At 37.4% G+C, this 26,994-nt stretch overlaps 2 protein-coding genes across 2 annotated transcripts; one reads left to right on the top strand and one right to left on the bottom strand.

Moving 5' to 3' along the window:
- The first annotated feature begins 965 nt into the window (after positions 1-965).
- cdyl (chromodomain protein, Y-like) lies at positions 966-23,665 on the top strand. Its single transcript, XM_051867278.1, has 7 exons — positions 966-1,478; positions 16,118-16,910; positions 17,969-18,231; positions 18,585-18,757; positions 18,865-19,075; positions 20,348-20,491; positions 20,920-23,665. The coding sequence occupies exons 1-7, from the start codon at positions 1,452-1,454 to the stop codon at positions 21,076-21,078; spliced, it is 1,770 nt and encodes a 589-aa protein (XP_051723238.1). The 5' UTR covers positions 966-1,451; the 3' UTR covers positions 21,079-23,665.
- Positions 23,607-26,586, bottom strand: rpp40 (ribonuclease P/MRP 40 subunit). Its single transcript, XM_051867292.1, has 8 exons — positions 25,968-26,586; positions 25,716-25,860; positions 25,558-25,626; positions 25,199-25,294; positions 24,966-25,091; positions 24,679-24,877; positions 24,334-24,468; positions 23,607-23,931 (listed from the first exon to the last, which is right to left on the bottom strand). The coding sequence occupies exons 1-8, from the start codon at positions 26,082-26,084 to the stop codon at positions 23,733-23,735; spliced, it is 1,086 nt and encodes a 361-aa protein (XP_051723252.1). The 5' UTR covers positions 26,085-26,586; the 3' UTR covers positions 23,607-23,732.
- Positions 26,587-26,994: the final 408 nt, after the last annotated feature.

Below are 26,994 nucleotides of genomic sequence, written 5' to 3' on the forward strand. Positions count from 1 at the left end.
ATTAGGAAACATGCAAAAATAACAGGTTTGTGAATATGTAGATGTATATACCAGAGATTTAGATCATCTGGTTAATATATTAAGAAACAAATGTATTATTTCATATTTTCATTGTAACATTACATGATTTCCCATTTTCGTTTAAAATCTTTCAGAATATCTTGACAGTAAGCATGTTGACTATTAGGCTAGTTTAGCCAGAGGATGTTCATATGAGGTCTTACCTTGGAAATTTTATACTCATCTGATTAGGCAATTTCAGTACTTCACAAAGTTGGAGCTCGCATTTACATGTGCAAGTGCCAAGGAAACATTGCCTATATGGCTCTCTATAATACTTTATTCTGATTGTCAAAGGTGGCGTTTAGCGTTTCTCAAAACCAATGGTCTCCATGATCAACTTAGCTCATGATGCTTTTGAGAAACGCAGCCCAGGAAATGATGCATAACTCAACTTTCATCTGGGAAACCTCTAGAAGTTCATATAATACATTTTAACAATTAGAATTTCAACTAAAAGCCATTATTTCATGTTCATTTATTTATTTGTAAGCAGGTGTATAATAAACTGAGTAATGTACAGTGAGGCCAGTCCTCCTGTTTATTTCAAAATAACAACTGGCTGACTGCATGATCCATTACTTAATGTTCAGATCACTTGTTTTGGCAGCTTTTAAAGTCTATTTTGACATTATCTAAACTGCAAAACAATTACCATCTTGATTTGGGCTGTCCATAATGCTAAAAGACTAATAATTCTATTTTTACTATCTCTATTATTAAACAGATAAGCCTAGTAATGAGAAGAAAATACTCTTAATACTCTGATTCTGTAAAAACGCACGTTAAAAAACAATCATGTAGGCTACACGACACACGAGGAACATGGCATTCATGGAAATGTTTTAGACTGAGTCATGAGCCAAACTCACCTGGCTCGTAAAGCTATGGATTATTGTTTAAACTATTTCGGACTCACGTCAGTTATGTTCCATTAGACCTACACTCAAAAATCAACACCGATAAAGATTGGCAAAACACAGATGACCGTCGTCAAACAGCACTATCACGGGTTGCAGGCAGTGCAAACTCATCTCGACTCTAATCTGCGTTCGATTGAGACTTCCTGTGTGGCAGAACAGAGCAGGCGAGCGCGTAATCAGCACTGCCTACAGACTAGTTTACGGTAACACTCTCGAAAATCGCCGCCTGGACCGACAAAAGTGCTCGTTTGGACTTAATCTGGAATGAAACGCTTTATTCTAACTATAATGTTGTTGGATAAACGTTGAGTGCAAGAACTAAACAGCAAAGAGATCCTCGGTGCGGGTCAAGCACATCTCACCCGACCAACTGAAAAAGGAGGAGAGGCCAAAAAAGACAACTGCAACTGGAGGAAAAAAGTGTCTACAATCCTCACGGATTGCCACAACGTCGAAGATTATCGTGACATGATGGCCACGGAGGAACTCTACGAGGTGAATATCGGCGATTTTACCGTTCGTGTCTGTTTAGACGCAGTTAATCGATTATATTTGTGTGTAGTTGCACATATACGACGCGTCCCAAGGCTCGTGTGGACTGCACTAGCAAACAGTCTTAACAACTAACTTACCTACTCCAATACTAGTTAAAACTACGCCGGTAGGGTTTGCATGCTAGCAAACTAAACTAGTAGTGTGGAGCCAGTGTTGTCCTTGTTGTTAGTTTGTGGAGTTTAGTGTGGAGAGATGCTGGTGGAGGCAGTGGATGAGGCGGGGGAGGGAAGGAAGGGCACTTTGGAGAGTGATACTTCATCAAGCTAGCTGCTAACCATGAGGTCTGTGTGGTGTGATGGACACAGGAGGACAGCTGAAAGTGAACTCGGTCCTTTATGGTGTGTTCACCGGGAACTTAGTTTCGACTTCTGTCCAGCAGGACCCGTGAATTTAGCTTCGCTCGCAGAGCTTTCAACCTGCCTGGCTACTAAGCTATCCAGCAGTGTTGTGTGTTATGAGCGCATTTGCTTGGTTTCATTTTCCCATTAGACCATTCTCAAGTTTTGGTGTTGATGATATTATTAGTAATAGTAAAAAAAAAAAGGCCGAATATGGCGTATCATTTCGCATAAGAAAGTCTATATATGGCTTGTTTGATGGACTGACATTCTGACTGACTGACATTATTTTAAGCCATAGATCTGTTATCTGGGTTTTAAACTGGTTTTATGATGGAGATTTTTTTAATGATCATTACAAATGGCATGTTTATGCTGCATGAATATACTTAAAGTATTCAGTCACATCAAATACAGTTGCACCACGTTTTTCCTAGCTTTTGAGAACTGGTCCAATGAATATAGCTGCTACATGCAAGTTTAGAACTGATGTGCTAATTGAGATAAATTCATCAATGTGATCAAAGGCTTTACAAAACTGTTAAGAAGATACAAAGGTGTAGGTAATGAAGAGAACTGATCTATTCAAACATGTTTGACCAGTTTATAAAGACCTGTGTGAATAATGTCCCCATTTTTAAACACCTACATAATACTGTCCATCCAGATGGCAATACCAGAACTGTTAGTCATGATTCATTTCCATGTCTTTTCAAACTTTAGGTGCTTTTTGGTTGTGGCTTGGATCAGCACAGACCTGTAAAATTGCATTGTTTATTTTTACTTATTTGCACCCCAAATGTTGCCTCGTACTGTATCATAAAACTAAAGGGATGGTGCCGGATTTTATTTGATCTAAATCTGTTCCACCTACTCTTCCGTTCTATACCTTATTTTAACCTCATGAGTGATGAGGTAACAAGATCTTCATTTCTTATTTCCAGTATTTCCAACAGCCCAAGAAAGTCAGAAAAAATGTTTCATTTTACGTAGCCTATCTATTAAAGGAATCTTCTGGGTTCAATACAAGTGAATAGAGTTTTATAGAACGCAAATGTTCTGTAAGTAAATATCCCATTCATTTTCTCAGTTTTTAGCAATAGCATATTAATCCTGTAATTATTCTAAGATTGTTAACAGTGTGCTTGTATAGAAGTGTTAAGTCAGTGTGATTTCAACTTCATTTTTTTTTAACAAATTGTGTTTAATTGCTGCATTTCCACTAAAGAATATAACTACAAGATTATAAAATATAAGAAAATAAAGGTCAGTAAAAAATCAAAGGGTTAGTTCACCCAAAAATGAAAATTCTTTCATTTATTACCAAAGACTATAGAATAACACAAGACGCGTCACTTGTATTGTTTTGAATAGGAGAAAGTGCAACGCGCAATATGGCGGAATAAGTCCCGCCTTATAAATAAGAGCCAATCGCTGATTGGTAAAGTCATTGCGTCACTGCAGCGGCCGTTAGAAGCTCCGGTTCCTATAGAAACAGTCAGATGCGTGCCTCCGAAATGAAAAAATGTGATGCTTTGAGCGCTGTTGAGTGTTTGAAAGCAGGCGTCTATCAACGGACTGGTCCGCGATAGATGCCTGCTTTCAAACGCTCCTGTGTGTATCTGTGTAAGCGCTTGGTGAAGAGCTTCATTGATGACTATTTACAACGTTTTTACAGCGTTAATCATTGAAGCCAATCACAGATATATCCAATGAGCCGTAAACACAGTGGCCAATCAGAGGTGTTTATGAATCCGTTCAACAGCGCTCAAAGCGTCACATTTTTATCATTTCAGTACAGACTAGGTGTCTTTTTCCTACCTTTCTGGACCTTGGAGTGGTAGTTGCATTGGATCTCTATGAAGAGACAGAAACCTCTCAGACTTCATCAAAAAGATCTTAATTTGTGTTCCGAAGATGAACGAAGGTCTTAAGCCCGAGATACACTGCACGATTTTTGGCTGTCCCAGACGAAAGATTGCCATCGTGAGACAATCATGGCGATTTCTGTGATCGTGGCTCTTAATCGGTGGTACTATGTCCTACAGTGAGAGAGGTTCAAAGACGGCCGTTTTCCCAGTCTTGCGACCAAAGATAGCCTACGATCATTTTCTGATGGTGTCAGAAATTCAGCATGATCAACGCACAGTGTGTTTGCTGCTACGACCTACGTCTGCTGAACAGCCAATAAAAATGCGACATGAAATCAAAGCGACATGGTGCTAAAACTTAACTGCTTACCTCAAGCTCTTTTCCCTTCTTCTTTCGCCGCCTCCTTTTTTTCAGCATACATAAAAACTACAACTGCCAAAGTGTGATTCAACATGTTTTTTTTGTTTACCACTAGCGCATGCTGATGACGTTTTATTCTTCTATATAAACTTGCATTGTAGCCTACGAGTCAACAGGTGTCATCATCATACAGTCTACATGCATGTCGTACCCAGGTTTAGTAGATCCATGTCGCACAGCGTGATAAAGTAATGATTTTATAGGATTGCTAAAATCGTGCAGTGTATCCCGGGCTTTATGGATGTGGAATGACAGGAGGGTGAGTAATAACAGAATTTTCATTTTTGGGTGAACTAACCTTTTAAAGTTCCCGATATAAGGGGCTTTAGAACCTTTTCATAGTTCCTAGAACTATTGGCTGAAGTACCCGGATTTTGGCGTGTTCACACCACAGGAATTAGGAATGATTTTAGTTCTAGGAACTCCTTTTGGGGGAACTACATTAGCTCCTACTTCAGAGTAGGGTCTAAACCAGCACTATAGGAACCATCAGTGACGTAAGCGTACATTGATTGGTCAAACGCATGTCAAACACAGACACCCAGCATTTTTAAAAAGCTGTGTAAACATATTTACTTCACGAACATGGAAAACAGCAATAACGGCATTTACCTGTTGTCTGCAGGGTTGTGTTCTTTTCTCCGCCTCGATGATATGTAATACTGAAAGTTGTCATAGGAGATTTCATCTCTTTGCCTCACTTTTTGCTCTTTCAGTCGCATAAATTATGCGTTTACATTCCATCTTCGTTATCACGATGCTCACGACACACAACAAACGCAGCTCTGATCACGGCATCCTCCATCCACCGGTTTTTAGTGTTTGTAAATGCCACGCTTTAAAGACGCCACTGTCGGCCGCTTCACAGTTCCTATTGCCAGTGCGAATGCAACCAGGAACATGGCCCGAGGGAGAAATTAGTTCCCGGGGAACTATCCTAGTGGCTAGTTCCTATAATTGAGTTCCTAGAACTATTCGGTGTGAAAGCCCCTATACTTTAACCGAAATCAAAGAACGAAACTAGTATGATGTCATTACGAACAAAATGAGGGCAAAATAAAGTTCGTTTGGAGATTATTGCAAACAAAATGGGATTTCGAAACCGCTTATCAAAGTGAACTTTCCAGAAACGTTCACTCTGGCTGGTAAACATCTTCAAACTACCGTTGATCCGTGCGATGATGTAATAAGTAGGTGTGCGCTGAGGCTCCATTTTTGATATGGAAATCTTCCCATTTCTTCTGTTCAATCTGTCAAGATCGAACGTCGGTGAGTAAAAACATTAACATGTTGGAGAGCAGCTTTATATTAGAAAATTAAGTTGTAATTCTAATTGGAGACATTGATACTGTTTTTTCATGTTTAATACTGTAAAGCTGCTTGCTTTTAAGCAATCTATTGTATAAAGTGCTATATAAATAAAAGTGACATGACTTGACTGGAGTGCCGAAATGCAGAGCTTGTGCAAACATACCCACGTTTCTATGATCAGATGCTTTCTTAACTGCTGTTTTTTCTCCGCTGTCATTTTCGTTGCGTGTTTGTGTAATTGAGAGGAAAGCATGCAGAACCAGAACCGTGGATGCTCACAGTGGATGTTCACTGTTCTGTCCTATTATTTTGGACAGAAAACACTAGAGCTTCCCCCTAATTTTCGACTAATTGTTAGTCGACTAGAAGAGGCTTAGTCGACCAAAAATTTTATTAGTCGGTTAGCGAAGTCACACAGTCCGTGAGGGACAGATTGTTAACAGCTGTTCCTTGTAGTAATTACAATATATCGGGAAAATCTAAACATTCGCCTATCATCCATCGACCTCAAATATGGCTTGTCATTTGAAACATGTAAGTAGTAGCAACTTTACTTGGCTGCAATCACTTGCATTTTTTCCTGATAACAGCGGAAACAACTTAAAATACTCTGTAATTTTTGGCCATATAGATACATCATTCAAAACTGTAAAGGGTCTACTTTTATTTGTGTAAACTCACAATAACAAGAAAACGTTGTGCCTTTAGTAAAATAAAAAATGTCTGTCTCTGTGAACTTGAGCGTGTCAAAAAAAACAAAAACAAAATATATGTGCCTCACAAACATGAGAAATATTTCTATAGAAATCTTGAAATGTCAAGCGATTGTCAACCAATTCAAGAGGAAAACAAATATTCTCAGATTATGCAATCTGTATTAAATGTGCATATAGGCACATCCACTACTGCGGAGATGATGAGGCAGCATCGTTGACTTAATCTCTGCAGCCAAAAACACAGAAAACATTAGCAATAAATTATTAAAATGTTTAGACAGTCTCCTTGTTGTTTTTTCACAACACATTCATAATCATGACTTTTGTCGGTGCCCTGTGGCAAGCTTTATGCGTGCGCTTGAGCGCTGGTTAGGCTATGTATAATATATAGGCAATTAAAGGCTTATTATTATGATTTATATGGCTTATTATACACGTGCGATTAGTCGACTAATCGCTTAAATACACAACTACTAGTCTACTAGAAAAATCTTTAGTTGAGGGCAGCCCTAGAAATCACAAACATGTCCACTCTGGTGGTAAAGAGAACAAGAGGAACAGGAACAAGTGCTACCCAGTACATTTGTGACATTAACATAATATGTGAACTACAGACTGATAGGAAGAAAAGGGAGATCAAGGGAGTCAAAATCTGCTTAGGGGTAATAATGGAACAATAAATATCAATAAAAAGTGTTTTTTTTTTTCACTGTTATTTACAGCAGGATCTGCATTTTCATGGGTTTAAAAAAAAGATTTTTTGTTATAAGAGACAATAAAACAACTGTGCATGAAAACCACTCCTTTCATGATAAAAAATGTACTTGATTTTCAAAAGTCAATGAATTTGCGACAGCTGAATGTAAAATTTTTGACAAAACAAACATGTCAGTCTCTGAGTAACATGTAATTTATTTAAGCCTTGAAATAATGAACTACACAAAAAGCATTCCGAACGTCTCCAGCACATTTTATAATTACCCAAAAATCAGAAATACCCTTCAGTCAGATTATCACATCTGTCAAAAACTGAGGGTGAGTTGACTGTTTGCATGTTTGGTGTGAATAAAACAAACCCTGGTGCAATTGCTCTGTTATTGCGGTTCATTTAAATGTGTGAATGCTACCATCCAAACCCTGGTGCGCACCAAACAAGCGGACCAAGACCACTGAAAAGATGGCCTGATGCAAACTCTGGTGCGGTTTGAATGAATGCAACATGGACCAAAGACATGTAAACGAACCAAAAACAGGACATGATGTCACAAGATGCAGTCCTAAAAAGGACATCAGAACCGTGGCTCCTCACAACAGATCTTCGTTTGTGTGTGACGGAGGGATTCTTGCAGCTGTTTTGACTGCGTTACACATTTTATAAGCTCTTCACAGGGTTGTCTTCATCATATGTATGCACATACAGTGAGAGCTTTAAAAAAAAAAAAAATACTAGAGACATTATTATGCACACATCATTAAGCTTTGGTGTTTACAATGGCAAGTCTTGTATTGAAATTGCATGGTGGTGTATAGAAGAACTTTAAATATAAAATAAATATAAAGCCAGGATATTTGGAATGTATTTCTATAATGCTTGAAAAGACATAGTATGATTAAAAGATGATAAAAGTAAAAGCCCTAGAGCAGTTTCTGTCATTACGCTGAATTCCTTGGGCAGTTTTGGGGACTTTTTAGCTGTGGCAGCGCTCAGCAGTGTAACTGCTTTACATCCAACATTATTACAAACAGTTTCTCTCAAAATTAATAGTAAAAATTGGGGGATTTCTTAAATCAACATAAATCTTCTGTTTAAGCTCAGTTATATAGTTATAAGTGGAGATTCTTTTGTGTGTTTCTTAAAGCAATATAAAACTTTCACTTAAATTGAATTTGAGTCATTGTTTGGCATTTGAAACAAGTTTGATGTTTCTTATGCTGTAGTGTGAATGGCACTGGGAAGTGATTCAGTATTGATTCAAATCCTTAACAGAGCTGTGCTGTTCTACACTGTAAACTAGAGGTCGACCGATATATCGGGCAGATATTTGTCTTTTTTTAATATATCGGCATCGGCCGATATCCGTGTTTAGTAGCGCCGATTTAAAGCCAGGCACGTCCGCGGGCAGCCCTGTGTTATTGGTGCGGTGGAATGTGCTGCTGCCGCATGTGAATTGAAACTTTTGGAAGATTCAACAACAGTACTGGGAGATAAAGGTAGCCTAAGGCTTAAATTCTGATATTTGAAAGTCCTATGGCCATATATTTACTATATATTACTAGTAAACTATGAAGTGTTGCTTCACTTAGTGAAAGAAACAACGGATAGCATAGAACCGTCGGGAACTGGCATAATGCTACAGCTGGTTGAAGGTTCGCTTACTTGTAGTTACCTTTAAGGACTGTAGTCCAAAACTACCAGCAGCTTGCTTGCTAACATATTAGCCCCAATGTTATAAGTTCTGTTTTATTTTTCCTGTATCGGAGTCGGAGAATTTCACTCTGCTTGGGGTGGAGAAGGCGGCAGCTCTGACAAACACTGCAGCGTGATTGAGGGCTACCTTACTCCGACAAATATTGTCAATATTAAGAGGATTTGGCATTTCCAATTAATGTAAGCCTGTTACATTCTTCTAGTCTATTATTATTACTATTAGGTAAGCTACTTTTATTATTAAATTAATATTATAATAAATTTGCCCCGCAATAATTTCACAGCGCATCACCGCATAACTGACGTGCTGTGAGGATAATAAAAGATTAGGCTATCAGCTCCTCTTTGTAAACGTTTTAAACATTTTTTAGGTCTATTATACAATTAATTAGACCTATAATTAAAATTATTAACAGTCTATAATATTTCCTAACACTGCAGTCATAAATGAAAATTAAGAGCAGCTTTAGGCTACTTCAAGCACCAACTTTAAAAAAAAAAAAAAAAAAAAAAAAACAAGCTGTTTAACACGAAATACTATTCTTCTCATTTGTTTTACTATATGTACGGGCAACAAGAGAAGTAATGGAATAAATTAAGACAGTTATATACCGTTATCAGCATATTATGTTGAAATTCGTCTCTGAGAGAAAATGCTCCGTTAATGCAGCGTCAGGCAGCTCCGTCACTTTTACTTTCACTTTGAATACTGACCGAGGTTAAGCTTTTACCGGCATAACTTTTCCGCAAAGTTTGAACGTTGCTTCTCGTGTGATATCCATTGGCTCCCCTTCTTGGTTGAACCCCCGCGGATTTGTGCTACGCCACTGCGCAGAAGTGTATGACATTTGTTCGGAAGCGTGGTTTGATGCAGACAATAGCCGGGTTTCCATCCAACTTTGCATTAATGAAAATTCAGCGCAAGAATATGCGCATCTGCGTGTTTCCATCAACTGTGTAATGCGAAATGGACATCAGCCTAATAAAGTGATGTGTTCCGACCAATGACCAAATATATATATATATATGTCGCACAGTTATTATCCTCATTAAACCTGTCTAACGTTAACCGTCAAGAATGTCAGAAATCACTAAGAGTTTAGCACTGTCCTTGCATACAAGGCTGTGCAACATGACAAAGTTTTTAATTGATTTTTATTTATAAAGTTGTATTTATTTTATTTAAATGTATATTTAAGTTTACATTTATGTTCCAACAAACTTGAAAAATTCAGCTTGATAAATGCTCTAAAACTTTTATGTAAATCAAGTCAGTGTTCAATAAATGATGTTAAGTTTAGAAATGTTGTGCATCCACTTATTATTAGTGTGACATTTTAGCATGCAAATGAAGGGGAAAACTTCAAGATATCGGCCCTAAAAATCGGCAGCACATATCGGCCATCGGCTGACCCTGACCTCTAAACATCGGCATCGGTTATAGAAAAACCCATATCGGTCGATCTCTACTGTAAACCATGGGTGTCCAATCCTGCTCCTGGAGGGCCACTGTCCTGCAGAGTAGGGATGCTCCGATCAGGATTTTTGCAGCCGGTACCGACTACCGTTTTCTTGTCATCATGATCGGCCGATACCAATCCTGATCCCAATCATTCAAGCTTTATATAGTGATATGTAAGGCTCTCTGTTGACTATCACACGACCGCTTAAAGGCCTTTTAACGATTTCATGTCATTTCAAGTGGCATACAACACTGTTACAACACTGTTGAGAAAACCCCAGAAAAATGGAAGCAATTTATTGATTTATTATAGACCTTATGTAGCCCCGCCCTTTTTCAGCGCTGCGCTCGTTGTCTTTTGACTTCCGGCTTGTATTTCCACAGCGATCTTATGTATTTATGAAAGAACTGCTCATTTTAAAATCTTCCTGGTCTACTGACATTTAAGACATCTGCTTTAAACATAACAATGCTCATAATAACTTTCATTAACTCTACAACAGGTAAATCCACTTCACCAGCTAATTATTCTTCAACAGCGATGCCATAGAAATATACAGAGCTACCGCAAAAACGAAAGTTTAAAGACAATATTCTAAAGATGGCGGCGCGCTTGTTTCTCTGGTAAATAAGGTCTATTATTCATGCTTGACATGATGACAAAATATTTATAATTGCATAGAATAAGTAACATGTAATAAGATCATGGTTGATAAGTGATGATCTTTGATCTGAGCGATTGATCCAGATGTAAAACGGTGTCTGATTGGTCTCTACACATCGTCCCTACCCACCATACCTGAGATCCAGTTTGGTTGAACTTTCAAATGATGTTCCTGGAAGTCCTATAGCTTTAGCCAAGCAGCATTTCAATATTTTCTCAAGATCTACACTTCATGTTATATTGTGTGTGGGCTAGTTTGAATCAAGACAACCCGCTCTAAATAAAGATGATTTTCTAGATGCATTTCTATTATTTTCAATGGTTTACTAATGTTTCACAAAGTTACAAAGCAGAACGTGCCCGCAAAAGCCTCATCTGTATACTGTTTACATGCATGTCGGCAGCAACTTTTTACTGTTTTACATCATCATCAAATCATCAAATTGTGATCGGTTCATGAGATTAGCCAAATTTATTCATAGAATGTGATTATCGGCTGATACCAATCTGCGGCTGATCTATCAGAGCATCCCTAGGGCAGAGTTTAGCTTCAACTCCAGTTAAACACACCTGAAACAGCTAATCAAGGTCTTACTAGGCATTCTAGAAACTTCCAGGCAGGTGTGTTGTTGAGGCAAGTTGGAGCTAAACTCTGTAGGATAGTGGCCCTCCAGGACAGAGTTTGGACACCCTTGCTGTAAACCAAATGGTTCTCATGAAGAATATTGTTAAGAACATGTTTTGTCCAGAAATATCCAAAACCTGAATAAATCTTGACATTCAGTCAATAGTGTTATGTATGTAAGTCTTTGCTTTTTAAAATACATTGTTTGTCCATCCTCATGACCATTTGCTGTGTTTCAATGGTGTGTTTGTGTCAATGACAGGGGTGTCAAGGTCAGTTCCTGGTGGGCCGCTGTCCTGCAGAGTTTAGCTCCAACTCTAATTAAACACTGCTGAACCAACTAATCAAGGTCTTTAGGATTAATAGAAACTTCTAGGGAGGTGTTTCGGAGCTGGTTGGATCTACAGTCTGCAGGACAGTGGCCTTCCAGAAGCAGTTTGACACATGTGGTCTATGATATCATACATTTATTGTAGTTTAGTTATTTGATTGAAACATGTCCAGGTACTACAAGCAGTAGGCAAGATTTACAAAGCAGAAAGCAGATCAAAAAGGATTAGATGGGACTAGATTTTTTTTTTTTTTTTTTGCAAGCCAGTCGAGTTCTTCCACACCATATCTGTATGGATCTCGTTTTGTGCCCAAGGCTATTATCATGGAATAGAAAAGGACCCTCCCGAGCTGCTACAACAAAGTTCAAAGCATACAATTCTTTCAGATGTCATTGTGTTCAGTAGCATTAATGTTTGTCTTCTGGGATAACTAGACACATTAATTAGAAGGCCCTTGTTGTGTATGTTGTTATATGTACACAGTAACTGTTCTTTTTCTGGAAACGTTAACTGTTAAACATCATGAAAATCATTTGACTCTAGTGTTTTAGTGTAGTATAGTCTGAATAACGGTGGATGTACACAATGGGAAAAAAAGTGCACTGGTTGTAGTTAGCTTTTGAGAAGTTGTTCAGCAGTGAAAAAGCTTTGATAGTTCACTCAAAAATAAAAAATGTTTGAACTGTTCGAAAATCTTTTATGATCGAACTGATGTGATGTCATTTTGAACAAAATCAGGCCAAAATGAAGTTTTTGTGTTCGTTTTGGGAGTTTAAAACAGCTTGCCAAATCGAACTCTCAAAAAAAAAAAGTTTGCTCTAGCTGCAAAACATTTTTTTTCCTAATGAAAAAGTGCTCTGACATAACATCTCACTTTCAGCAGTTGTTTTATCTATGGTTCCTAACACAGATTTCTGCTTATTGTAAATCAGATACAGATAAATTAGCACAGTACCCGTAGCCTACATTTATTTGAATGCAGTAATGAGAAAGCGATTGTGTGTGTGAATGTCATATCGTCTCTCTATTAATTGTGAAGCTGTGGGTTGTAAGTAGTTACTTCAAAAGTAGAAAGATATGCTGTAACTGTTGAGTTTCTAAGCTACTTTAGTGATAAATCACAGCATTGACAACAAGTTTCTGCGCTCCTCTCTGTGCGCACGATCTTCACGTGATGTGCAGATACTGTCTGTATGAGTGTTCGTGTCCCACGATGCATCAGCGCAGTAGCTCTATATAATAATACACATCCGATGGTCTAAAATTGCTTGAATGTCCAAACTGGTAAGCCTTAAAACACATACAATTGACAAAGTTTAGTGAAGACGCAAGTGAAAGTCTGTGTGTGTTGACTCGCCGTTTGAGTTCGCCTCTGTGTTTCTTCCATGTCGCTGACTGGACGGGGCAAAGTCATGTGACTACACACGTGGTAGTATGTTTTTAAGGGGAAAGTATTAACAGGATTAAAAAAAAAACGAAATAACGACATGGGAAAATTATGTTGGTTAGAGGTTCTGAATTTCGGTTTCGATTACTTAATCGTCCAGCCCTAGCTGGGACAATACATCGATGCATCACAAATCCAGTTTTCAAATTTCACGAATCAATTCTGGATTGATTCTGATATTTTCCGTATGTATCACAATTGTCTCTTGAATTGATTCTGAGCTTAGTTTAACAGCAGATGGCACTGTGTGCTTTAGAAACAGATGCGTTTGGAAAATATCAGAATCGATCCAAGAATTGTGATGTGTCAATATATTGTCCCAGCCCTACTGCTTTGTAGTAGAAAATAAGAGTTGTGCTTCTGATGAAATGAGGCACTGACACTGTTTTTAATATTTAATACGTTCTAGCTCGTGCTAACATACCCATGTTGTTATGATCAGATGCTTTTCTTATGCTTTCTATAAAAAAGTGCTTGCTGTTTTCTCATTTTTGTTGTGTTTATTTTGTTACTGAGAGGAAAGTGCACAGCACATATTTACATATTCATCTAAACATCACTCTAGCAGTGTGGGCGGTGTCAGATGTTTGATAACAGTATATCGCTGCTCACATATTTCTCACAACTTCGTATTACCCTTAAATGAAGAATGAAAAAATACTTTGCCATGAGTATATCGGGACCTTTAGAAAGCATAGGTGTTTTTGTGCCTTATTCAGTGCTACAAGTGTTGTGAGAGCAAACCAGGCCAGCTGAGATTTGCATGCCAAGGAACGTGATGCAGCTGACACACTGCAGTGCCGTTGGTGTTGATTGAGGAGTTACACTCTCTTGGTCTCCTGAAATTCACAAAGAGTCCTCTTGTCATGTTGACATTCAAAATCAGATTATTGTCATGACACCCCCTAATTATAAGCTCCTCTTCATTCCCTCATATAGTCTCACTTTTACTGCATATCACTCCTATTACTGTAGTATCATCAGCAACATAACAGGAAGTATAGCCTTGGACTGAGACAGCCTTGTAAAATGACACTTGTCATCATTTAGGCATCATTTGGTATTAAGATGCGTTTTGGTCGATCAGTTCACAAGTGGACGAAGCTAAATACAGGTGTAAACGGGGTCTAAAACATTTTGAGCTTGTCCACTTTGACCACTTTCAGAGGTAGACGAAAACGCATTCGACCAGATTGCTTTCGTAGTGTAAAAGCTCATGTGGTCGAACATCCACAAAAGACCTAATGCATAACATTATGGGAAGCGCTCTAGCCAGACAGGATTTAAACTTTGTCAGCTGAAGACTCAAGTGTGGTTTGAAGACGAAAAATGTACCAAGCACAATGTTCTCTCACCATTCTTGATTTCTAACATGCACTTTGGTGTGGTCTTGCGGCTATCAGAAACAAAAGATGATGCTCTCAGTATGTTTTTCCGTCATCTCCAGGCGTGTTCATATGTAAATTGCTCAAGCTTATTTTGTCCATTAGTTCAAAAGATCTAAAAAAAAACATACATTTACCACCCATAGACCCTCCCCTCAAAGAAATCAGGACAGAAGTGGTTAAAAGTGGACAAAAGAGACAGATTGAAACACCAGGTGCAAACGGGTATGTGTTTGCTTCATCTACTTGTGATCCGATCGACCAAAACTCATCTTAATACCAGGTGTAATCAGGGATTTGCTCACCCTCATATTGTTTTAAATCTGTATGACTGATTGATTGCTGTGGAACACAAAAGTTTTTTGTTCATGCAATTACAATAAATTGGTACAGCTTCATAAAATATTCCAAAAATAAGTTCAATATTCAAAATTAGCGGAGCCACGTGGAAAGTTACAAAAAATTCCGTGCACACCTCAAATGGGGTCTTGTTTGCAACCACCCACACTGCGATGACATCATTTTTGCCGCACACACCTTCATGCACTTGCGGACATGGTGTGTATAAACCAGGCTTCAGACAGCGTGTGAATACTAAATTTCAATTTTTTTGAGTATTTTTGCCTTTAAATGGACACTTTTTTGAAAAATTGTCAACATGCCAGTCTTAGTGACTATTCTAGTAAGCACAGCCGGATATGTCTTAAATGAATGTAACAGAGAAGACAACTCAGTATATTAAATCCGCCCATTATGTCTTAAAGTGAAAGCACCATAATATTCCTGCTGCTGTCTCTGTTTTTAATGTTAATCAAACAACAGACAAAGAAATCACTCACTGCTCTTGACTGAATAACTTTTGTAACATTAATAAGGATTAATCTTTATTTAATTTATACAGTGAAGATTATAAGCAGTAGGGCTGCCCCCTAATAGTCAACGAGAAGAGGCTTAGTCAACCAAAATGTTATTAGTCGCAGAAAAAAAACTCCACAGGAAGTGGCGAAGTTGCGCAGTCCATTAAGGGGCCGATCGTTAATGGCTGGTTAACGATCACCCACCAGTAATTGTGTTAAATAATCGTGATTTTATTATATAGACCAAAATAATCTTGATTATGATTTTTGCCATAATCGAGCAGCCCTAGTTGGAACTGAACTCCCTCCAGGAGCAAGATTGGACACCCCTGTCTTAAATGGTATACAGTCTTAATTATCATTTCAAGAGGTCTTAAATTTGTTTACTATTTGTTTACCTGCTTGGTCAGAATCACCTTGACGTCATGCATCTTTAGAAGCAGAGTAGTGCACAAAGTTACAAAAAATGCTGTGCACACCCTCATGCCAAATGGGGTCTCATGCACGACCGCCCACAGTTTCTTCTCTGTGCCGTTGTCAAATGTGTGGCTCACGAGCCATAGGCTCCCGACCACTGATCTAATGCGTTAAAAAGTGTATTCATAGAAAGTGCAATATCCTTCATAACAAGCTAACATTTACTTCTACTCTTTAGTCTTTCAATCTTGCCAGTACTTTATTATTTAACATAAATTTCACTTTATCTGCATGTCCCTCTGTAGGTGGAGAGAGTAGTTGGCAAACGTAAGAACAAAAAGGGCAAGACTGAGTACCTGGTCCGCTGGAGAGGCTATGGCTTTGAGGGAGACACCTGGGAGCCGGAGAGTCACCTGTCCAGCTGCGTCGAGTTTATCCATGAATTTAATCGGCAACACAGCGAGAAGCAGAAAGACGGAACTTTAATACGCTCCACACGGAGCTCACCCAGCATGGCCGGGGGCAACACTAACATCAACGCCCGCAAACAGATCAGCAGGCCTCAGCAGCCCTCAGCGAGTCCTAACACAGCGAAGACTTCTCCACAGACCTCAAGCACACCCTCCACAAAACGGCTTCAGCCAGCACAGCACTCACCAAACAACAGCGACGCACAGCAGCAGAAGAATAAGCGTTCGGCTGGCATGAGTAGCACTGGCAGCAGCACTGCCATCACGGGCACAGTCACTGACACGGTCCCGACAGCAGCGCCAACAGCTGCACCCACTATGAGTACGCTGCGCCGTAGTATGGACCTAACAAAAACTGGCATCAAAATCCTAGTGCCAAAGAGCCCAATGAACAGCCGCACTGATACTGAGGAGTCTCCTAGTGAGGCAGCACACAGTCTGGAGCAGGGAGGCCAAGAGCCAGATGCTGTGCCCCCTGAAGTGGCCTTGCTGGAGAAACCCACCGGAGCTGTGCGTGTACCAGGAGAGGAGCGAGCTCGTATGGGCACAAGGCCCAGGACGCAAATGGCCCTTCCGCCACCACAGATTCCCATTACCCCAGCTGCTGTCCGCACATTAAACGGGAAAGGTACAGTCTTCTTAACTTACATTGAGAACATTACATTATTATGAGGTTTAGGCAAGAGGGTTTTAGTTCCAGTCCTGAAAGCGCCGTTAATTTCATTTGTTTCAGTCGCACTCGTATAATTTAATGTATGATGTGTTTCCATTCATGGAACAAACTATAAACACTAATAAACAAGCACTTGATAAATGAAAGCAAATGTGTTGCTACAGAACTTCAAGTGATTTTTGAGGGTACCTCCTGGAGTGGATTCAAAAGCTGGATGTCCATTTATGACGATGCTAATTTTCCATCTGAATTAACTTTGCTACGATGATAATGATTTTACTCTCATGTTGGGATCTTTGTATAACAGAAAAAAATGATCACATCCTGATATTTATGGCACTTAATACATTATAACAGTAGGTCTGAGTGGTAATGATTGTAATAATTTGTGTTGATACTTGTACGCCCTTTTCATATGCTGATGACATACCATGTATTTGGGGTCGGTAAAACTTTTAAAATATTTTGAAAGAAGTCTTATGCTCACCAAGACTGAAAATTATTTGATCAAAATACAGTAAAAACAGTAATATTGTGAAATATTATTTAAAATTATAGATATTTGAATATATTTTTTAAATGTAATTCATTACTGCAATGGCAAAGCTGAATTTTCAGAATCATTGCTCCGGTCTTCAGTGTTACATGATCCTTCAGAAATCCTTCTAATATGCTGACTTGCTGATCAAGAAACCTTAAACAGATGTGATGCTTAATATTTTTTGTGGAAACTGTGATACATATTTTTTCAGGATTCTTTGATGAAACCAAGTTCAAAAGAACAGCATTTTTAGAAATCTTTTGAAACATTACAAATGTCTTTACCGTTGCTTTTGATCAATTTAATGCATCCTTGCTGAATACAAACTTTTAAAAGTAGATTCATATATATCAAATTGATAATATAAAGTTGCATTTTTAAAAAAAAATTTTATGATTTATTTATATGATTATAACTATATAAAAATTAAATATTTTATTCATTCATTTTTGCTTTTGTTGTTGTTTCATAGGTGTGACAACCCTCATGGAGGCCTCGTCAGCAAACGGAACAGCCATTACTCAGAGTGGTGCTGCAGGAGTGATGGGCGGCTCAGGGCTGACAGGCAAAAGGCGCTTTGAGGACCGTGCGACTTTCGACAAACGCCTGCGCTTCAGTGTTCGTCAAACTGAGAGTGCTTACCGCTACAGGGACATTGTAGTTAAGAAACAAGATGGCTTTACACACATTCTGTTTTCTACAAAGACCTCTGAGAACAACTCACTGAATCCTGATGTGAGTCCAATTATATCGCATGATATATTAAAGTTGCATGTAATAAATAACCTGTGTTAATTTGACTATTTTTAAGTATCCTGACATTTAACTCATTGCTTTTTATCATCCACTACCTCATCCTCTGAATTAGAAATGGGTGGTATGACAGTAAAAATAAAAAAATCTGACACCATACGTATAGAAAACGGATAGGGTACTTTCCAGATTGTCTAGCAGAAGGGTGCTTATGATGAAAGTGACTGTTTTGACACACCTAGCCACATTCTGACGTTGACATGGTGTAACTAGGATTTTATCATATGAAATTACTCATACTGTAAGAGATAAAACTTTACTCAAATGGTTTTCAGGTAATGAAGGAGGTTCAGAGTGCCATGGCCACAGCTGCAGCTGATGACAGTAAACTAGTTCTACTGAGCGCTGTGGGAAACGTATTCTGCTTTGGTCTTGACTTCATCTACTTTATTAGGCGGCTCACGGATGATAGGAAAAAAGAAAGCATCAAAATGGCGGAGACAATCAGGTAAAAATTATGAGAATATAAATATTTTAACAGGTATTTTATCTTATTTCGGTGAATGTTTTATATAGTAGCTATAGATAAGCCAATGTGTTTTCTGTTGTCTTCAGGACTTTCGTCAACACATTCATCCAGTTCAAGAAGCCCATCATTGCCGCTGTGAATGGACCTGCTATTGGGCTTGGAGCATCTATCTTGCCCCTGTGTGATGTAATCTGGGCCAATGAGAAAGCTTGGTTCCAGACTCCTTACACAATCTTTGGTCAAACTCCAGATGCCTGCTCCTCTGTAACATTCCCTCTCATCATGGGAGTAGCTTCGGTCAGTACGTCGATAGTGTGGGTCTTAATGAAAGACTTGAAAGACTCATTTAACTCTTTATATATGTCTGTGTGTGTGTGTCTACTCACAATAGTGGCCAATAGTGATGGAGTGGATGTTTGTGTTTAATGGAAAATATTTTATATTTTTTTTAAATATCTTAAATATATGAGGGAAGAACAAAATCTAAACTTGGTTAAAGTGTTTATCTGACAAAATTATTTGGCAAAAAAAAGGCAAACTACAGCTACAGGTTTTATTTTACTATGCAAATAACAAAATGCATAGAGAAACAAAAAGCTCACAGGAAAAAGTGTGTATTGACTACAACATAATCAGTAATGTTTTTGCATGTGTTCATAATTTCTTTGTAGGACAACCTGGCCAAAGATTTTGTCTGCAGAATTTGGCATGTTTCATTGTGTTATTACCACAAATATAAAAACTGACTTCCAAGCACAGCTATGCAATACGATTACAAAATCATTATAAAATTTTTAATATTTAAATAAAGTGTAAAGATGTAAATTTTCCTTGGCCGGACATCACTTTTAGCCACATAGATCGATCTATCTATCTATCTATCTATCTATCATAAAAACACATTTATTCTGTGTGAGGAGAATAGTAAGTGTTAACATTAAGTAAATAATTTTTCAGATTTATTTTTATTTATTTATTTTATTTAACTTTTATTAGGTTTTCTGCTGACCCATCATCCTTTTGGTTCTGTATATTTACCTTCTTTTTTGTTTTAGTTTTAATGTGCTTTCTTGGCATGACAAATAATCACACATTCATATTGGCAATTTACATGTAGATTTACATGTGATTTCCACTTCCAGTTCATCCACTACACATACTCAAGCACGTGTGACGCACTGTTTTCAGTGTCTGCCGTCTCACTAAAAGAGGACACTCCACATGAACATGAATTTCCAGAGCTGCATGCTCTGAGAGTCTCTAAACCAGCATTTCACCATTTCATTATTAAAATAGTCAGATTCACAGAAACTCAATATATCAACATTGTGCAGTAGAATGTACTTCTCAAAGTAATAACAACAATAATAATACACTTTATAAGACATTTTTAAGGAATATCACACAATATCACAATTTTAAACATAAGAAAATAGGTTTGAAATGTCTAATAAAACACTAATAAATGAGGAAGAGCGTCAGTAATATTGGACAAAAAAGAGGTAACACAGGTGCATTTTCTCATTGCCTCTTCATTCTGATTTCTTTTTCCCTTTCCTGTCACTGTAGGCTAATGAAATGCTACTGAGCGGGAGGAAGTTGACTGCTCAGGAGGCTTGTGCCAAAGGACTCGTGTCCCAAGTTCTGTGGCCAGGGACCTTCACACAGGAAGTCATGGTTCGCATTAAGGAGCTAGTATCTTGTAATTCAGTTGTAAGTCATCTTTTCATTTGTTTTTTTTTTCCTGTCACATTTTCTCAAAGCATACATTCACATATTCCCTTCAACCTTTCATATTGTTGTTTTGTTGTTGTTTTTTTTAATCATGTACATTTGATCTTCATAGTCTTTCTAGAATAAATTGGAAATACGTTTTATCCTCAACTGTGATTTCTTCGCTGTTAAAACCTTTTTTTTTTTTTTTTTATAGAAGTGTGAGGATTTTGAATCATTAGTACATCATTAGTACACAAGGAACACTTATGTATTTTTTGTTCAAATGCAGTTGCGATAACAGTGGATTTCTTTACAAATTCACAATGCATCCACATCCATAAGTCATGTGCTTTCTTTTCCTTTTCTTCCTTATTTTGTTCCCCTCATGTTATTTTGTCATGGTGATGCTGCCGGAAACACTGAAGGTTCTGCGTGAGTCCAAAGCACTGGTGAGGAACATTAACCGGGCCGCCCTGGAGCAGGCCAACGAGAGGGAATGTGAGGCACTTAAGAGGGTCTGGGGCTCTCCTCAGGGCATGGACTCCATACTCAAATATCTCCAGAAGAAAATAGATGAATTCTAAGTCGATTAAATGTCCTACGGGTGTCAAAAACCTCCATCCTCAAGTGCCTGATGTTATCTAGACAAGGTTTGTCAGTAGTTACTTTTTAAGTAGGATTTTGATGGAACTCCAGAACAGAGGAAGACTGGCGTGGTCTAACCCGCAACTTCATCTTCGTCCAGGACGTATTTGCTTTTCATCCGACTGCAGAAAGCAGCATCTCATTCTGCTACACTTGATAATGACTTTAATGCAAAGTTTGTGATAAATCTTGCACATCTTTCTCTAGGCACTGTGCAGAAGGACAAAATGCCTTGATACATGTAAATTCCTGTCATCCTTCAGCTCAATCTTTTTGATCAGGACTAAAGTCCTGAATTGCTTTGTCATAGAGGTAATATGGTTTTGGGCTATTTTTCGACACGCCTCCTATGCAGACTGATTGAGAAAAGATGAGTAATGTCAGTGTAATTTAAGAAAGTGATGTATGAGACTTGAATGAGTTGAATTTTGTGCTTTTCTCAGTTTGGTTACTGCTAAACTAACAGATTGCAATTAGAATCAAGTCTTTAGTCAGCAGCAGGCTTTTCTTTAGTTGGTACTTTTATTACATCGATTAGAAGACATCTCAAGCCTTGTTCACCTTGAATATTCAGGCAAATCTTGCAGGCATTTACATCGGTCAGCCTTTTGTAGTCATTTTTATGAATGCATAGTTCTATCAAGAAGAGCAGACATTGACGGCAATGAAAATGACACCAGTGCTTAGGAATTTAGCATTAGTTCTGTTACAGCATCATCTTGACTTGAAAGCTACTAATGCATTAAAAGAAAAGCACATTGAATTTCTGATTATGTAATAACGATCATCAAGTGAACAAAATGAATACTTGTGGATTTGCAAGGCGCAGGCTTAGTAGGAATTAATAGTTATTTGTATCAAAGTTAACATTTGTATGTTTTGCTGGCTTAATTTTAAAAGTTTTCAGCTTAATTTTTGTTTGTATGTTTTCGGCATACAAACTGTTTGCTTTGGAATAACATTTATACCACCAAATAATTTTGATGTAAATGTTGTTGACACAATATTTCTAATTTAATAACTTATGACATTATGAAACTGAATGAGGAACGTTCCTCATGAGTCAATAAAGGGTGCTGGCCATTTAAATCTGCATCCTTTTTTTCTGCTGGTTCAAACAGACTGGACTGCTGTATCATCAGAAGAACCCTGGAGATTTAACAACCATCTCTAAGGGAATATCCTACTGAAATCCACCCAAACATCTTAGTTACTAGCTAGTATGCACTATTATTAAATGTAATGGCAGTTTTCAGTTTTTTTTTTATAATTTGGGTGGGGATGGAGTAGGTTTAGGAAAATGGGTTATGAAACCGTACACGTAAATTGCTTAATGTGACTTTGCAAAAAGATACCTGCAGAAATATTTTTGTTCCCCAGTTCTAAAGTTCTACCTCTCAAAATCCATAATATGATTTTTAGCAACAAACAAATCTGGTTTATTCTTACTCATTTTGAAAATCTGCATCATCTACATCATGTTTCTGGTACAGATATCTATGCACTGATTATTTCCTAATGTTCTGCTCCTTGAAATTGGTCTGACTCGATACTTTACAGGAAAGCAAAATTCAGTTCAGTAATTAATCAGCTCAGCCCCAGCAATAAAATTTGTAAATTATATTATGTTGTTAATTTTATTCAGTATTTATTGACCATAGATAGATTTTGCTGAAGTGGTTCCATAACATGGAATAACAGATGGCTGTGTACGTTTTTCCCTTTTCCAAAAGATTTTGTAAAATTAATTCTTGTTTATGGAATTATATTTATGATTGTGAAAAAAGAATTGTTTTCATTCTTACTATTATACTTATTGAATGCTTTTGTTCAGTTATTTTATTTTTTTTCCAAAACAATGTGGCAGGTTATATTTGACTATGAAGTGCATTGTGACATTAATAATGTCTTATATATTTTAACTTGTATGTGATGTCATGTAAACTGATGTCAATGAAACATTTGTTTGATCTGAGATAATTAACATTCATTATCTGTCAATAACCCTACAACACAAAAACCAGAAACAAATCCTAATTTTCTCAAAGCAGCTTTGCGGTAATCTCTAAAATGTGTTAAATTTAGAATTTTTTGTTTTTTTGTAAATGACACATTTCAGCTCAGCCCGCTCTCTATTATTGACATCTTTGCAGATTTGAATTCTGTATATAGGGTGTTGCAGTTTGATGTAAAACATTGCTGACTCTATACCCGATGGAAAAATTGCTTTGTTCCAGTCACTTCACTGACAAAATGATATATTATCCTCATTTTCTGAATTTCAGCATAGCTGTACATATGTGATCTGCCTTTAGTTTCAAATGCTGGTCAAAATTAGATTATATAATGGCAAGGCTTATTTCTTATAGTTGATATACTAAGTGCTATAAATTGTACAATCTGTAAAGATTTTTTTTTAGGTTTTAGAACATGTAACAGCTGTGAAAATGACTGGTCCAAATATAAGTGTTTTTACCCACTCTTGTGCTTTTATAATTTAATTTGAATAAAAACCAACATCATACATTTACGTTTGTATTTTACATTTTAACACAACATGTCTCACATCCTCAAGTGTCAAATGTCCATTGTTTCATGGTGGGCAGCCATCTTGAGCACCGACAGCCATGTGTAACCAGTAGTCCTGATTCTTGAAGCAAACAAAATTGTAGAAGTTTTCACCACCTTTGAAGAATCCATGTTCTGTGGCTCCCCATGACACAGGACTATCCATAAATCCATGCACAGTGAGGGAAATCCATGGTGTAAACTTCGGTTCATTGAAATACTGCCTGGATAATCCAACGTAGTGAGGAAAAACAGCTTGTAAGTTTCAAATATACACCACAAGCATCTGTTTAAATACTTATGGAAATATTATACTATAAGTGCAAACTGAATGTTTTCAGACACTTAATTGCAAATCACTTTATAGTACTTTTTTGACCAACATAAGTACAATTAATAATTATAATAGTTACGTTCATAAAGTACCTTTCCCAAGCTCAAGGTCTCTGTACACATCCAATATAATTAAGCATACTTTTTTTTAATTATTAAAATAATGACTCAAATTCTATGTTTTGATCGTGTCACAGAGTTTATGTGGACATTATCCTACAAATGGCTTACTTGTAGTTGTCTCTGCATATTATGTTTAAATATAGTTTGTGACGGTAATGTTGGGGTCTTACCTGAGTTCTTGCAACAACACAAACACATTCTCAGGTGAAATAAAGCCAGTAACAGTGCACAGCAAGGCTTGACTGACATAGCTCTTGGGCTCTGGACACACATATGTCGACAGGAAACTGTCTGCAGCATTTTCACTGAAAACATACACAAATTGAGAAATGTAGTCAAAACACCTTGACCTCCTTTAAATTTTGTGAAGCAAAATGTCATAGTAATTTCATTGTCGTCTATTTGTGCCCAAGTCTTTAAGTAGTCATTGTACAATATATGGAGCCTATTTACAGATTTAACAAATCACAATCACACAAGAGCACAGCATGATATAGTGACTGGCCTTCACTCACCAACTGATGTCCAGGTTAACTGCTCCAAGCCACTCCAGAAAGTGATGTGGGTCACATGACAGTGTCTTTCCCTGTATATCTGATGGGTAAAGTGTGGGACATGGTATATTTTTCAGGGTGTGATGGGTAAAAGCAGGCTTGTGCTCTTCGTATGAGTACTGGGACAACAGCTTGCAAAGAGTCTTATCTTCATCTGCACCTGAAAAAGTCAAAAATACAAAAGGCTAAAGCAATTGAGAAATTTGTTTAAGGTCAGTAATGGTAATGATGGATTACTTGCTACAAACCTGTGTTGCATTTAGTAAACAGAAAGTCATATCTGAGTGGTAGTCTGTCTTTTATACTTGACAGAACCCGTTGGTATCGTTTGGTGCCTGGAGTCAAGCTTTTGTCTGTGAGGTCCAGAGTCACGACTGCAAAATAAAGACATTTTATAATTGTAATAATATTTACTGAATATTATTTTTGTTCAAAGATTAAAACACCTTCATTTCATGCTACTGAGAATAAAGACATTTACCAAATCTCATGGCCTTTTTGTGATTGTACTGAGATGGTCGTCCCTCCAAGCCAAGCTGTTCATATGTGTCTTTATCTAAAGACAAAATTAACTGACCTGGGAAAAACAAAACTATGTAATAAGTTATTATTGATAATAAAAAAAAATGGAAGAAAAAAAAATTCTAGATGAAACTGATTTTTTTTCTCTCACAATAACTTGATTTATTTAAAAACATTTCAATAAATTCTGGAATACATTACTTCTGGAATCAAAATGAATCGTGAATCAAAATGTCGAGAATGATGAGATTCACTTATTTTATGGAGTCATTAAAATACACTAAACCATATGCTAATGTGTGTAATTATCTTGCTTACCGCTGGAAAGAAGTGCAATGGAATTATCTTCATCAATTTTGGTGCTGTAAGAGACCGCATAGAAGTTTCCTGTGTAAAGAGTAAAAAAAAAACTAAATATCTAGTTCAATTCCAAAAAAATGGACTAGAGATGGACATTCGCACATTTTCCCTCCTACCTTTCTTTACAAGTGACTCAAGGAATGTTTCTTCCAGTAGTTCATAAACTGGCAGATTCCGCACTAAATAATAAGGGCTGAAGCTGTTGATCACACTGGTGATGTTTGCAGGGAGGATTCCACATTCAGGTATCAGCACTGAGATCTGTGGAGACAGTCAAGAGAAAGCGGAACATTTCCGTCTGAAACTATCGCGACCCTGCAGAGTTGTAAAATAAATATGTTGAGCAAATGTTTAATGATTAAACTCACCTTGTAATTAAAGTTGTGCTTCGACACGTGGATGTCATGCCGAGACTTTTCATTCAAGAAGTTTGATTTCTCGCACACCAACACGTTTCTCGGGAACTTTTCGAGCTCTGGCGACATTTTGATAACTATGCGCAATATCTACATTTTTTATGACATCAAGCAGCAAAAAAAGAACCGATCTGATTAAACCGAACTTCTTCGTGTAGGGGGTAAGGTTTCAAAATAGTAGCAACTTCATTTGTCGCAAACGTTTGACGTCAGTTCCTGCTCACAGCAGAGCCAGAGCGAATTATAAAACAGTTAGTGAGAAAAAGATTTTTGTTTTAAACTTGCCATTTGTATATCCAATAAATATGGGAACTATGAAGAAAATAGCCTACATTTTTTTTTTTTTTTTTTTTTTAGAGTCTCCCCGTTTGTAGTAGGCTATTTAAGAATTATACAGTCTAAAAAATCTTGTGAAAATTAACCCATTTGTGCCCAAATTTTTCAAAATGGTTTCATGCATATAGTTGTGTTAATAGTGTCCCATGTGAACATGTTCTGCATTTATTTTCCCCAGCTTTTTTTTTTTCTTAAAAATTGTATTTGAATGTGCGGCAACTATAGTTGCTGGTGGGCAAATATGTTGTATGCATCCCTTCAATGTCAAATTTGAATAGGAGGAGAACATTTGGCATCTAACTCAAAATAACTGCTTTCAACAGATCAATCTCTATTCATAAACACACTTATTAAGCATAAAAGTCGACGAACGTTTGATGCAAACCCAAAAAAGCTGCATCTAGCTTATAATCTCTTGAATATGAAAACACAACAAATCCATTTGTTTTAAAGTGGCGGAACACAGTGCAGAACAAAGTGCAGCACATTAAGTTGCCCCAACAGAGCATTGTGAATCAAAAAGTTAAATGAAAATAAATAAATAAAAATAAATACAATGAAGAAAATTTTACATCTATATGTGACCCTGGACCACAAGACTAGTTCTAAGTCGCATGGGTATATTTGTAGCAATAGCCAACAA

This window comes from Ctenopharyngodon idella, chromosome 2 (genome assembly GCF_019924925.1).
Source record: "Ctenopharyngodon idella isolate HZGC_01 chromosome 2, HZGC01, whole genome shotgun sequence".
Classification (NCBI taxonomy): domain Eukaryota; kingdom Metazoa; phylum Chordata; class Actinopteri; order Cypriniformes; family Xenocyprididae; genus Ctenopharyngodon; species Ctenopharyngodon idella.

Coding starts and splice junctions, on each gene's coding strand:
- cdyl (XM_051867278.1), top strand. CDS start 1,452: ATGATGGCCACGGAGGAACTCTACGAG. Junction 18,758..18,864: donor AAAATGGCGGAGACAATCAG/GTAAAAATTATG, acceptor TGTTGTCTTCAG/GACTTTCGTCAACACATTCA. Junction 20,492..20,919: donor TAGTATCTTGTAATTCAGTT/GTAAGTCATCTT, acceptor GAAACACTGAAG/GTTCTGCGTGAGTCCAAAGC.
- rpp40 (XM_051867292.1), bottom strand. CDS start 26,084: ATGTCGCCAGAGCTCGAAAAGTTCCCGAGAAACGTGTTGGTGTGCGAG. Junction 25,295..25,557: donor CATTGCACTTCTTTCCAGCG/GTAAGCAAGATA, acceptor TGTTTTTCCCAG/GTCAGTTAATTTTGTCTTTA. Junction 25,092..25,198: donor CAAAAAGGCCATGAGATTTG/GTAAATGTCTTT, acceptor TTTATTTTGCAG/TCGTGACTCTGGACCTCACA.